Below are 14,688 nucleotides of genomic sequence, written 5' to 3'. Positions count from 1 at the left end.
CACTATTATCCCATGTTTCCTGGGCTCGGGTGGCACAGGGACATGAAATGGCAGCCTCCTCTCTTCACTCAGAGTATCGGTCAGTGTAAATTGGCCCTCTCTTATCCTTTAGAATGAAACTCAAAACCTGGCTATGGGATCAAGCGTTTGAATAGTAGAGGCAGCAATTTAGAATGAGACCCAATTTGTGTGAATGGCAATGGAATGACATGGACTATGATTTCAAACCTGCATGATTTAAACAATGTTTTGGTAATATTAAAGCATTAAAATTGTTTTAATTGCTTTCATCATGTATTACTGTTGTTGGCATGAATGAAAAAGCCTGTTGTGAAGCCGCCCTGAGTCCCCCTCCGAGAGTGAGAAGGACAGGATGCAAATATGCAAAATAATAAGTAAATAAATAATAAATCCACCCTAGGGCTCTGGAAACTCTGGAAGCCAGCTAAAAGATAGATTGTATTCTTTCACCCTTAGAGGGAGGCAATGGCCAGCTCCTGAGTAAATCGTACTAAGAAACTCTTAGGACAAGATCACCATGAATTTCAGGTTTTCTTAGGCAAGAAATACTCAGAAATGGTTTTGTCAGTTTCTTTTTCTGAAACGCAGCCCACTGCATCTTGTATTCATTTACTCTATGATAAAAGCATTCAGTGTTGGTTTATGTTTGTGGCAATGGTAGTTGTTGAGTGACATGTCAGTGGGACAGTGACTCTACTCCAGGTTTTAATCAACACATCAGTGGAGATGTCCATTGTGCTGCTCATTTTCCTAGAAATATGGTCAACATTTTGAAGATCGTCATTAAATATTTCCAAAGCCTGGAATGCATTTTCCAGTAGCCACTAGCTAAGAATACACACCAGAATCCTATTGGTACACTGTGCTGATGTAATAATACCAGTGCAAACTGTGGCTACAAGAATTGAAAGGCTGAGGATCCCGATTTCGAAGCAGCCCTGAGTTCCCTTGGGGAGATAGAGTGGCCTATAAATAAGTTGTTGTATTTAGTTGTTGTTGTTACTATTATTATTGAAACAGCAGATTTTGCCTGCCTTCCATTACCACTGTTGCATGATGCTGTAGAAAGTGAAGTTCTAGTTAGTGTAGCAGCAGAATTATAAGTTAATATTTATTTCTGTACCGAGATTTCTGAATTAAGGGCATGTTAATATTTGTTTCAGATTGAACAGGAAAAATTGGCTTCAATGAAGAAACAAGATGAAGACAAGGATAAGAGAGACAAGGAAGATAAAGAGAATAGGGAAAAGAGGGATCGATCTCGAAGTCCTAGAAGGTATTATGTATTTCTGTGCTAATTAGTATTGTATTCTGTGGTATGAACAGAACATATTCTGAAGTTACTGAATTCTGTTCTAGAAGAACTGTATAATCAAGCTTGTCTTTGAGACGATAATGCTTTATGACTTGCACCCTAAATGTTAATTTTAGTTTCATTGTGTTTAGTGTTGAATACCATGGTATCTTTCACATTTAGAAGTGGTGAGGAACCATTGGATGAATACTCTTAAAGTAAAATGTCTTTTGATTGGTTATAAAGCCTTATTCAAATGTAGTAATCAGCTTAACATCGGTTAATGTTATTCTAGACGTAAATCAAGGACTCCATCACCTAGAAGACGGGCATCCCCTATCAGGAAGGAAAGAAAACACAGCCATTCACGATCCCCACATCACACAGCTAAAAGCCGTAGTGTCACCCCTCCACCGGAAAAGAAAGAAGAGACTCCTGAGCCAGAACCTTCAATTAAAGTAAAAGAAACATTGATCCAAGAGGCCACATCTACTAGGTAATTTGCATGGTTGCTTGCTATTTTATTCTTGGAGCATCATAAATGCTATGGGAAGACTGTGGGAAACTTTAGAGCCTGATTCAGAAAGATTTACTGTTACGCCAAAAAAATCAAACTGAAATAATATCATTCTGGCTAATTCACATTATGTAAGTATATATTGAAAACAGTTAGATGACACTGGAAAATGAAAATGGTGCTCAGTTATAGCAGTTGATAACATTTGGGCATGAACTGTGATCTAGAAACAGATTTAGTATTTATTTAAAACAATTATATTCCGCACTTCTTACCCCGAAGAGGACTCAGGGCAGAGCACAACATACATACAGCAAACATTCAATGCCGGTGCAAAAACAAACTATAAATATGCATAAATACTAAAATCAGTATCTTCGCGTTAAAGCCAACTGTTTAAAACTGTCCCAAATCATCCATATCAAATCCAGTTGGCAGGGTAAAGGTTCTATTGCTGCCTTATTGCATTGTCCAAAAGGCTTGGTCCCACAGCCAAGTTCCATAGTTGAGGAGCAGTCGCTGAAAAGGACCTCTCTCTCGTCCCTGCCAATTGCGCCGGTGGTGGTACTGAGAGCAGGGCCTCCCCGGAAGATCTTAACCTTTGCGGTGGTTCATAGAGGGAGATGCATTCAGACAGGTAGATTGGGCCGGGGCCATTTAGGGCTTTATAAGCCAAATCCAGCACTTTGAATTGTGCTGGGTAGCAAACTGCCAACCAGTAGAGCTGACTCAACATGGGAGTTGTGTGCTCCCTTATGCCATTCCAGTTATTAATCTGGCTGTTTGTCATTGGACTATTTGAAGCTTCCAAACAATATTCAAAGGCAACTGCATGTAGAGCGTGTTGTAATAGTCTATCCTAGATGTAACGATAATAGTGATTTGGTAAATCTTTGCATACTGTAGCCTGTAAATCATCTTCAGTAAAGGGCCATGGTTGAATTTCAAATATTTATTTAAATAGTGATATTTTGAAAGTCCCAAAAATTGAGCCCATGCCAGACACCAAGGAAGTATCACCAGAAAGAATTTCAAAGAAAGAAAGAGAGAAAGAAAAAGAGAAGACTCGTCCAAGATCTCCATCCCGATCCAAGTCGAGGTCAAAGTCTCGCTCTCGCTCTCCATCTCATTCAAGGCCAAGAAGGCGCCACAGATCACGATCCAGGTCAGAGGATAATTTTTCACCCAACTTAAAATATAATTTTCTTAGTTTACAGCCAGTTTTTACATTGTATGAAGCTTCAGTCACCAATTTTCTTTTATAATTATATGGAGACGAATAGTTCGGTTTCCTTGTGAATTTGGGTGCGTTTCTTCATCCAGGTTGAGCAGTCCCTCTTTGCCCTATTATAATCTGAAAGCGTTTTCGGGCATGTAGTTATGAAGCACTCTGGGAAGCAGCTCTTTCTGTATTATGCACCTTTTAGTGCATGGTGCCAAGATTTTTTTATAACTCCATGTGATCATATGTTGGCTTCCTCACAGATATAAAAATATCTTTCCATACAGATTTAGCAAAGCTTTGATTTTATAAATAAGGAAGTAGCTGTTTACTATCTAATTTTTCCTGAATTGCATTGAAAGGTCTTACACACCAAGAAGGCGGCCTAGCCCAAGACGGCGACCATCTCCTCGGAGGCGAACCCCACCACGGCGTATTCCACCGCCACCAAGACACAGAAGAAGCAGATCTCCTGTGAGACGGTAAGAATCCTTCATTGACAGCTAGTATCCCTAGTATTTGAACTTAAAAGTATTAAGTAATATTATGAAGGTGCTAATTTTTGTTAGTTTGATTCATAAAAATGGTTTTGATTGGGAAGAAGTGAGAAATGATTTCCTTGTTTGCCATCACAAAAGTAGTCATGTTTAAAATTTTGATGGACAGAGATCAGGATTGCAGTGTGAAAACTAAATAGAAATAAGACTAAAAGGGTGTAATTTCTTCATAATTTTCTGATTTTTTAAACTATCAGTTGCTGGTAATCCAATTAGCTATTTTCACATTTTATTTTCCATGTGCTAGCTACTTAAACATTTATAGGTTGCAGTCTAAGTCTTGATGGAACTCCCAATCCTTTACAAAATATCTGAAGTACCATAGATAAGTCGAGCTATTCAGACCTTTTTATGGGCTGATAAAGCCTCCCTCGGCTTATAATAGGGTCAAGCCGGGAGCAGAGTCCGGAGGCCCTCTCTCTCGTTCCTACCAGTTGTACTTGCGACAAGGGTGGCCGCAGTGCTGACCGCAGTGTTGGAGCTAGTCTATACGAGGAGATGCAGTTTGTCAAATAGGATTACTGAGCATATATACAACAATTGAAAAGCTGAGTAACCCCTATCCCTGACCTAAACAGCTTGAAACCTTTTCCTTTTCCATTAGGATTTTCCCTGTAGCATCATTGCCAATTTCTCAATTTCAGCCAGATCTGTAATCCGTTCTGCTGCTGTTGCTATTTTTGTGGTTTCCTAGTTTTGTGTATATAACATTCTCACCCAATTATCACACATTGTAATGTTTTTGCAATTATTGTTCACTTGCCCATTTTGTAGTCCTGGTAGAAATATTTAAGGGTTTACTTGAATTGTAACTTTGAAAATGTTTTGCAGTAGTTGTTGTATTGAATTCCAAAACGGTCTTGCTTTGGAACCTGAAACCTTTTTCAGTTGCAGATTGCAGCCTTAAAATATGAGGCAAACTATTTTCCACAATGTGAAAATTAAAGTTATCTTGAGCTTTCTTTGGAACCTATGTTTTGTGCGTTTGAGAAAATAGAGTGGTGCAAACTCGTAAAGGGTGTCAAGTCATGTTTTTATTGTATGTGATTGTTGTAGGAGGAGACGATCATCCGCATCTTTGTCAGGAAGCAGTTCCTCTTCATCCTCCTCACGTTCCCGATCTCCACCAAAGAAGCCACCTAAGAGAGTTGTATCTAGTCCCCCTCGTAAAACCCGTAGACTGTCTCCTTCTGCAAGTCCCCCTAGGCGAAGACATCGACCCTCCCCACAACTCAGTCCCCCTCCAAAACCTCGCCGATCTCCAACACCTCAGCAATCAAGTCGTGTAAGAAAAACCAGAAGCTCAGTTTCTCCCAGTAGAACCTCAGGTAAACTGAAGTGAATTTCAAATTTTTTCAAGTTGTCCATTGAGTTTCTTCCATGTCCTAAATAACAGTTGATAGGTTGAATAGAGATTTGACTCTGGTTTTGTACTCTGAATATGCTGAAATGCATTTGAATAGTGAGGTTTATAATATCTTGGTGGGATTAATTACATAATCATTGTAAATATTTTTAATATACTGAAAGTACAGATTGAGCGTCTGTTATTTGGAATTCCAGAATCCCAAGTATTCCAAAATTGTCCACCTGGTGGCTGATATAGTGAAACCTTTGCTTTCTGATAGTTTCATGTGTACAAACGTTGTTTTATACACAAAATTATTAAACACCATGTATATAATAACAGCCTGAAACAGAGTACAGCATAGTCCAATGCTATGCTAGTGTAACAAAGTAAAAACATGTTAACCTAAAGTACATACAATGAAATACATACTGTATATACTCAAGTATAAGCCAAGTTTTTCTGCCTTTTTTTAAGGCTGAAAAGGCCTACCTCGGCTTATAAAGTTATTTATCATTTTACTCTATTATTATTATTATTATTACATTTATTATTTTACTGTATTATTATTGGAAGGATACATAAGCACATTTACATTAAAGAATGTTAGAATAATAGTTTCAGAATTGGACAGTCTTATCTTGAGTTCCAGTTTTATGTAAATCTTCAAAAACATTTAATCGACTGATGCCTCAATATAATTTTATTGGTATCTATTTTTTATTTTGAAATTTATCAGTAGCTGCTGCATCTCTCACCTTCGGCGTATACTCGAGTCAATAAGTTTTCCCATTTTTGTGGCAAAATTAGATGCCTTGGCTTATATTCGGGTCAGCTTATACTCGAGTATATATGGTATATCAAAACACACCACCATAAAAGCATACACCAAAACGCAGGATACAAAGATCAACATACACCAGCAATAGCGTGTAAATCTCAAACATGCAATTCAAAGTGAGGTGTATATGAAGCATAGGTTAATTCTGTGTTCATACTTCGGTCCCATCTCTAAGATATCTCATTATGTACCTGCAGGTATTTAAAATATGAAATAGTCTGTTCCTAAGCATTTCAGCTAAACAATATTCAATTTGTATTATAAACATAATTTTTATATATTTCTATGTTAGTCACTATTCCTTATAGTTTTATTTATGTGTTTCATTTCAGCTCCCAAACATAAAAGTATTGAAAAAAGGGAGTCCCCCTCTCCAGCACCAAAGCCTAGAAAAGTAGAGTTGTCAGAGTCTGGTAAGTTTCTTACCTTTTCATCTTTTATACAGAAATAATCATAGTATTTTTTTACTTTCAGCAGATAAAACAGTATAAGAGCAGGTTAAAGCTATAAGGAAAGCCCATACTTAAATGCAGAATAAAATAAAAATCCTTAGAGCCATCTCAGGATTCTGCAAGAAAAAAAACGGATTTCTGAAAATGTTGTTTGAGAAACATGAAACGTATTCTGTTTTCTTACTGTTAATTTGGGGTAAGTTCTAAATATAGTTTTTTAATTTTTTTTAAAAAAAATATGTTTTTCAGAAGAAGACAAAGGTGGTAAAATGGCAGCTGCAGATTCTGTGCAGCAAAGACGACAATATAGAAGACAGAACCAGCAATCTTCCTCTGGTACAGTACCTTATAGGTTATCACCTTCATCCTATGTATCTCTGTTTGGAAATAAAGATTGTCTTCTTTGTAGCTTCACGAGGAGGTTACCAGCAAAAAAGTCCTCTTTGAATTGCCTTATTAGAACTCTTTAATTTGGGTTTATATATTTTGGGTCTTACTCCATGTTGTTACAAAATAAAGTGTTCTGTAATTAATGATAACAGTTCACTAACTTCGGGCTTTTAGTCCTAAAATATATTGTAGTGGAGCAAGATTCTATCAGTGTGCTGGCTTTTTTAATCTCTAGTCGAAAAGTCCTCAAATAGAGTAAATGGTAATTAAAATCAGTGTGCAGTGTGTGAGAGGTTTGCAGATATGTTTTTCTGTTGTTATTTTTCTTGTTGTGTAGGTGTGTGTCCATGTTCATTTTATATTTGTTAAGTCTCCCCCCCCCCCAAAAAAAGTACCAAAAGTGTAACTTGTGTGAATTAATGTAAGAATGCTTTTTGTTTTTGTTTTCTTTGAATACAAATTATTTAAAAAACAAAAAGAGAGAAAGGTGTTAAGCAAGCGGCTTATTAACAAAAGTTCCTCCCCATGAATATATAGCAGAGTAACTGATTAGCAGCAGCGTGACCCAGCATCAGTAGTCCAAAATGATAAAAAGAACAAAAACACACAGACCAACGTTATCTCTTCCATAGGAGGCTTTTCTTTGTAGAACAAGGTTTCCACAACACAAAGTTCTTCATACTTCCTTCTTTGCTTCCACGCTGGGTGTCTTTCATATGCAAATAAAACAGCTTCGCTCTCACACAACCTTCTCTCACACTGAAGTTACACAGGAGCTTCACATGGTAGCTTTTTACACACACTGGGGCTTCTATCACTGAAGCTTTCCTTCATCAGGCCTTTTCACACTCAGCCTTCTCATGGACTAAGGCCTACATCACACAAAGGCTTCTCTCACAGGCTAAGGCCTACCTCACATTGTGAGTCGTTCTCTCAGACTGAGACCTTTCTCCCACTAACTGCTACTAAGCTGCAGGTACACCTGCTTATATAGAACTGCAGTTTTTGCAGAGTCATTGCATCCATTTAACCTTTTCAATGCTTGACTCAGATTTTTGTCATTAAAAATACCTTTTTATTTTTTAATATTTCTGACAAAAGGTACTCAGTCTGTCTCTGATGTAGAAGCACAACAGATGTTGATAGATTTATTAACTTTTTAAAATATCTGGTTCTTCAAAATCTTTTTGAACAAGTTAAACATGAGCCAACAATGTCACGTGGCGGCAAAAAAGGCCAATGGGATTTTACCCTGCATGAATAGGGGTCTAGTGTCTAGATCCAGGGAAGTCATACTACCCCTCTATTCTACCTTGGTCAGAACACACCTGGAGCCTCCTTCTGGGGCGGCTCTCTGGAATGGGTCTTGGGGGCATTGCTCTGCAGTGGCTCCGCTCCATCCTGGAGGGTCGCTTCCAGTTGATGAAGCTGGGGGATACCTGCTTGGACCATGGCCTTTGACCTGTGGGGTCGCGCAAGGTTCCATTCTATTCCCCATGCTTTTTAATATCTACATGAAACCACTGGGTGAGGTCATCCGTAGTTTGGAGTTGGGTGCCATCTGTACTCATTTCCACCAAACTCCAAGGAAGCCTCCCAGACTCTGGACCAGTGTCTGCCTGCTGTGATGGACTGGATGAGGGCTAACAGGTTGAAGCTTAATCCAGACAAGACAGGGGTCCTCCTGGTCAGTCGTGAGGCCGACCGGGGTTTTGGGTGGCATCGTTTTTGACGCGGTTACACTCCCCCTGAGGGCGCAGGTCCGTAGCTTGGGGGTCCTCCTGGACTCAACGCTGTCACTTGATGCTCAGGTGTCGGTGGTAGCCAGGAGGGCCTTTGCACAACTCAAACTTGTGTGCCAGCTACGATCATACCTCATGAAGTCTGACTTGGCCAGCATGGTCCAGGCCTTGGTTACATCCAGATTGGACTATTGCAGTGTGCCCCAACGTGGGGCTGCCCTTGAAGATTGCCCGGAAGCTCCAACTAGTACAACAGGCGGCAGCCAGGCTCCTTACTGGAGCAAACTATAGGCCTCTGGAACGCCCTTCCTAGAGAAATAAGACAGGTCCCATCCCTCCCCTCCTTTCGTAAGAGCCTGAAGACCTGGTGGTTTAAACAAGCCTTTGAGAACAACTAATTCTAGCTCAGTCCCAGATACTGTTGAATATGGCCATATCTTTTTCTACCAATTACCCAGGTTACTTCCTCCTATTAGGCCCCGGAAATGAACAGCCATAGTTTCTACCCAATTTCCCGTGCCCTCTACAAATTGCACTAGCCTCGGCCCGGCCTTTTTTAAATTGCCTTGAACAGGCAGGATTATTTTAAATATATATGTGCTATTATGATTTTTATGCTTATATTGTCTTGTTAATTTTATGTTTATGTTGTTTACTTTGTATGTATTGATGATGTTACTGGAAACTGCTCTGAGTCCCCTTGGGGAGATAGAGCAGTATATAAATAAAGTATTTTGTTGTTGTTGGAATCACACTGTCTAATTCTGAGGGGAGATGTTGACAAGCTGGACCATGAGGTCTCTTCCAACTCTATGATTATATAATTCTATTATCTTTTTGGAGCTATGTGAATAAGTATTAATTTACAAAATGGAGAGGGAGGATTCATGTGCTTCCCTACAGATGAGGAATATTTAAAACTAGAACACAGATTTGTTATGCTGTTAATTAATCACAGTTACATAATTGTTTAATTTGTCATTACGGAAGCTTGATGCATTTTTGTTTTGGAGGTGCATTTATTGACAGAGTTTGACTACACAAAGCTCCTTGAAGCTGAATTTAGGACACAACTGACTATTTTATAAAGGATTGCTGAAAGCTTAACATCACAAGTAATTTCATTGCATTAAGTGTTATTCTCACATTGCATTTTAATATCACCATCTTTATTATTTTTTTAATAGATTCTGGTTCTTCATCTTCCTCTGAAGAGGAACGTCCCAAAAAGTCAAATGTAAAGAATGGTGAAGTGGGTAGACGCAGACGGCATTCGCATTCTCGTAGCCCATCCCCATCTCCTCGAAAGTGGCCGAAGGAGTCTTCCCCTCGGTAAGGTCCCTTGTTTAGCACTAACATAATGGCGTTTACAAGTGATGGCTGATTCTCTTGGTTGCCTTATTATAACAGTTATAACTAGTTTTCTTTAAAACTGTGTGATGTCAGAGCTGAGTCCTTGCAACTGTGTCACTTCTGTAGTAGTTATTAGATTTCTGATCTCTGTATTGTTCGCTCAAATGGCTTCTGGTGATTCCAATCATTACGAAATTATTTGGGGTCAGCAGAAGAGAGATTGTTCAGTTGCTTAGAGCTGCAACTTGCTGTCTTTCCACTCACTGCTTCATCCTTGCAATTAAATCAGTGGGATGTTTGACCTGTCATTTTCCTCCCTTTTACTGCTGTCAGGATGCAGATGGGAAAGAGATGGCAATCGCCAGTTGTTAAAAGGTCAGTTAGCTATTCTGCTAATTAGGAATACGTTTTAAAACAATTGTAGAAGAAATTCGCTTATTGTTGGCATACCCTCCTTTGTGTTTCTCCTCTTTGGTTTTTGTGACAAAGAAAAAAACAATAAGGTTGTCATAAGGAATTGAAGGGAATGGTTTTTGCTCTACAAAACAAATATAATATGATAAAGAATAAGTTAATAAACAAGAAAACCATAATGTGTGTATGTGTTTTTCCATCAGATTGTTATAAAGCAGTGGTTCTCAACCTATGGTTGTGGACCACAAGTGGTCCGCAAGAACTAAAATATGGTCCACGGCCTCACTGTTACTACACCGTTGCAACGAAAGCAACTGGTCTCACAAAACCCTCTTATAGTGCTGAGGCTTATTAAATATGGTTTTCTGTGTGCGAGCAGATGGCGACTACTGGAATGCACATGTTCTGTATCAGAAACTAGAGTTAATGTGGTCTATCTAATGCAATTTTCTGAATCAGCATCCAAATAACCAGACCAAATCCAAAGTTGATTTCATAACCCTTTTGGTACTAATGTTGGAGAGTGGTCCCTGGTCAAGTGGCCCCTAGTCAAAAAAAGTTTGGGAACCACTGTTATAAAGCAATGATTCGAATGTATTATTCTAACCTGCAGAGTTCACAGCCTCTGAAATGTATTTTGATCTTAAATATGGCTTCCTGATTCAGGGATTTTTAAAGTCTGTAAAATAGGTTCACTGTCTTTGTATTTGTATGATTGGCATCTGCAAACTTCATTAGAAACAAACATCTTGTAGAAAGCTGTCATGATACAACTTTATTTAGTTTTACAGAGAATATTCAAAGGAGCCTAGTTGGGAGGGTTTTGTAGGAGACACAAATATGTATATAATGGGGAACAAAAATTCTGACATAGTGCAGGTTGCTGCAAATGAGTGATTTTTGATGAAAAGAGTAAGCCCATTTGACGTTAAATTATGGGCCTATTGAGATTGTTAGAAGCTGGACACGTCTGGGAGTAATCTGGCTAAAGGTGATACATTTGTGTTCCATTAGACAGATTTTTGTTTTTGACTGCTTCTGTTGGAACTATTTCACATCTAATCTGTGACAGTGATGAAGGATTGCTACTGTTGTGCTGCTAGGACAGTGTTAGATTGGTGTTGTAATGGCACACACCATTTGTGAGTTGGTTAGCATCAGTGCCTTGGGCAACGGACTAATTACCATACATACTTGAGTATTAGCCGACCCGAATATAAGCAGAGGCACCTAATTTTGCCATAAAAACTGGGAAAACTTATTGACTTGAGTATAAGGTGAGGGTGGGAAATGCAGCAGCTATTGGTAAATTTCAAAATAAAAACAGAAACTAATAAAATTACATTAATTGAGGCATCAGTAGGTTAAATGTTTTTGAATATTTACATAAAACTGTAATTTGAGATAAGACTGTCCAACTCTGATTAAATCATTATTCTAACCTCCTTCAATGTAAATTCGCTTACGTATCGTTCCAATAATCACCATAGTTTATTTTAACTATACATTTTGAGGGAAATGCTGTGTGTATATGAATAAGTAAAGTGAGAAAGACTGGTGTGGGGAAGGGGGTGGGAAAGAAGGACTGGAAACATGAAAAGGTTGAAATGGGAAGGAGTGGTTGAAAAGGTGGGAAAACGAGGTCAAAAAGGGGTAGCTGGAAAAGTAGGACAGATTGGGATGGGAAGGGGGCAGCTGGGGAAGGGGGAATGACTGAGGTGTGAAAGGGGGCTGGACAATTGGGAAAGACCCCAGTCTAGAGTGGGGGTGGATGGGAAAAGCTGGGGAAAGAGGGGTACATGGAAAAGATTGGGATGGGGAAAGGAAGATTGCAAAGTGAGCATGACTGGGGTGCAAAAGGGACTGGGAAGGTGGAAAGATTGGAGTGGATAGGGAGCAAGTGGAGAAGTGGAAAAGACTGAGGTGGGAAAGGAGGCTGGGAAAGTGGGAAACTACGAGGAGGAGAGAAAGGCACACCAACCTCTCCTACCCTCTTGGCAAAACGACCCAGCTGGGTTGCTGTGCGAAGAGGTGTGGAACCCTCACTTGAATATAAGCCAGGGGGGCTTTTCAGGCTTAAAAAAGGTCTGAAAAATTAGGCTTATACTTGAGTATATATGGTACTTGCTAAATGGGTGGTGATTGAATAATTTGCATTTGGATGAAAGAGGACCTGAAGGTTGCAGGAAAAGTTGCTTGTATACCTCTTAAAATTCCAACACTTTATTCCCAAATGTTTTACATACTGTAATATTTACAAGACTGTCTATTCATGCATACCTGTGTTAGTCATTTGTGAATGTAAGCACACACACAAGCTTTTCCATTCATCTAAGCATGTTTCATACAATCAGAAGCCAAACATGTCTTTTAGGTTTATTGGGTGCCATGAAAAGCACTGTAATGCCAGAATATTATCCCATTATACTTGTTTGTAGAAACTTTAATAAAGAAGAACAGCAACTGGAGCCTAACTCAGAGCTTTGTTTACAGGAGTGTTTCTCAAACTCTGCTCCTCCAGGTGTTTTGAACTGCAGCTCCCAGGCTTCCCAGCTATCTTCACAGCTGTTCGGAATTGTGGGAGCTGAAGTCCAAAACATCTGGAGGAGCAGAGTTTGAGAAACACTGGACTATAGAAATTCTGCAGAACTTTCTATTGATATTTAGTTGCAAGATCTATTTTAAAGGGTTTTTTTTTTTTTACTTGTGTTCTTCCTTCAGTCGGAGGAGGCGAAGTCCTTCACCACTTCCTGCCAGAAGACGACGTACTCCTTCTCCTGCTCCTCCTCCAAGGCGGCGTAGGTCACCTTCACCACCACGGCGAAGGTGAGGCTGTTTCTGCCTGGATAAAATATTTCCTTTAAATGTTTATTTGACATGAAATACACTATAACAAACCTGCCAGATTTGATACAGGCATCAGGATTCATTTAGAGAAACTACTACACTTTTTTTAAAAGGAACTTGCTTAGTTAGTGAAGCTTTTTCAGTCTTTGCGTTTTTATACATTATACACTGTATTTCACCATATAATAGTTGCACTCCCACTTTTGGGGTAGGAAAATTGGTATTTTTGTGTTCCTCTCATAATAGTTGCAGAGCTGTTTGGAGTTAATTCTTCCTTCTTTGTCCGAAGACAAGTCAGTTTAAAAACTGAAATGAAGGTCTCTGGAACTTGGATCTTCCCTCCTTTCTCCAAAGAGCTCCATTTCAGTTTTTGTAAACTGTGTTGCCTTCAGAGAAAGAAGGGAGGGGAGATATTTCTTTCTCCCTGACAAGGCAGCTTAAAAAAACAAAACAGAAATTGAGCTGTTCCTTTGAGGTGAGATAATTCATCCTCCACCTCCACTTGTCTTGGAGATTCATGGCATAATAGTCACACTCCCCTTTTTCCAATCAAAGAAGAGATTAAAATGTCACTATTATGAGATTTTTTATTGTTTCAGAAGCAAACTGAAGATACAGTTGAAATGTATTTAAAACACAAACAACGTTAAAAACTTGGCATTATGCTAAATTTCCTTTGACCAAAAGCTGGCCACTTAGAGTGACTGGTGTCGCTGTGAGGTCCTCCATTGTGCATTAGGCAGGGCTCAGACTGCATTATAGTAAGTGGTCAGTGGTTTGCTCTTCTCCACATTTGCATGTCGTGGACTCCACTTTTTGGCCCCATTTCTGCATCTCGTGATACCAGAGCTCATTCTGTTCAGTGCCTTCCAAGTCACCCAGCCTTCTGTGTGTGCCCAGGGGGGAGTCTCTCATTCGATATCAGCCATGGATTGAGGTTCTGGGTGTTAGCCTGCCACTTTTGGATTCTCGCTTGCTGAGGTGTTCCTGCAAGTATCTGTAGGTCTTCGGAATCTGTTTCTTGATTTAAGGTGTTGGCGTGCTGTCTGATATCCGAACAGATGATGGGCCAGAGATGTCAATGCTTGGTCCTTTCATTACAGGCTGATACTTCCTGATGGATATCAGGTAGTGCAATACCGGCTAAACAGTATAAATTCTCCAGTGGTGTGGGGCGTAGACATCCAGTGATAATGCGGCATGACTCATTAAGAACCACATTCATTGTTTTTAGTGTGGTGAGATGTATTCCACACTGGGCATGCGTATTCAGCAGCAGAGCAGCAAAGCATAAGGGAACATGTCTTTGCTGTGTCTGGTTGTGATCCCCAGGCTGTGCCGGTCAGCTTTTGTATGATGTTATTTCTAGCACCCACTTTTTGCTTGATAGTCTTATAAGTCAGAGTACGGTCCAGAGTGATTCCCAGATATTTGGGTGTGCTGCAATGCTCCAGTGGGATTCCTTTCCAGGTAGTCCTGAGAGCTTGAGATGTGTGTCTGTTCTTAAGGCGAGAAGCACACGTCTGCATTTTAAACGGATTAGGGATCAGCTGGTTTACTCTGTAATAGGCAGTAAGAACATCTAAAGCTTCAGAGAGCATCTGTTTTACCATTTCAAAGCTCCCTGCTTGGGCGGTAATGAAATATGGTAATAATACATCCTATCAGTAATTTCAAAATGTGAATTACA

General features: G+C 39.5%; 1 protein-coding gene across 5 annotated transcripts in view; it reads left to right on the top strand.

Moving 5' to 3' along the window:
• The window catches only part of SRRM1 (serine and arginine repetitive matrix 1), a 42,091-nt gene that overhangs the window by 14,596 nt on the left and 12,807 nt on the right, over positions 1-14,688 (top strand). For 4 of the 5 annotated variants that reach the window (XM_060784413.2, XM_060784417.2, XM_060784416.2 and 1 more), the window contains 10 exons: positions 1,185-1,297; positions 1,611-1,811; positions 2,797-2,997; positions 3,417-3,536; positions 4,668-4,939; positions 6,133-6,213; positions 6,502-6,588; positions 9,572-9,716; positions 10,071-10,112; positions 12,873-12,977. In XM_060784413.2, the coding sequence (XP_060640396.2) occupies positions 1,185-1,297; positions 1,611-1,811; positions 2,797-2,997; positions 3,417-3,536; positions 4,668-4,939; positions 6,133-6,213; positions 6,502-6,588; positions 9,572-9,716; positions 10,071-10,112; positions 12,873-12,977 (1,367 nt within the window). The remainder of the gene's footprint in view (positions 1-1,184; positions 1,298-1,610; positions 1,812-2,796; positions 2,998-3,416; positions 3,537-4,667; positions 4,940-6,132; positions 6,214-6,501; positions 6,589-9,571; positions 9,717-10,070; positions 10,113-12,872; positions 12,978-14,688) is intronic. The other variant, XM_060784414.2, reaches the window with a different exon arrangement.

The sequence above is a fragment of the Anolis sagrei genome, chromosome X (genome assembly GCF_037176765.1).
Source record: "Anolis sagrei isolate rAnoSag1 chromosome X, rAnoSag1.mat, whole genome shotgun sequence".
Lineage (NCBI taxonomy): Eukaryota > Metazoa > Chordata > Lepidosauria > Squamata > Dactyloidae > Anolis > Anolis sagrei.
The sequence above is the reverse complement of the archived record's forward strand: the minus strand, read 5'-3'. Positions and strand labels throughout refer to the sequence as shown.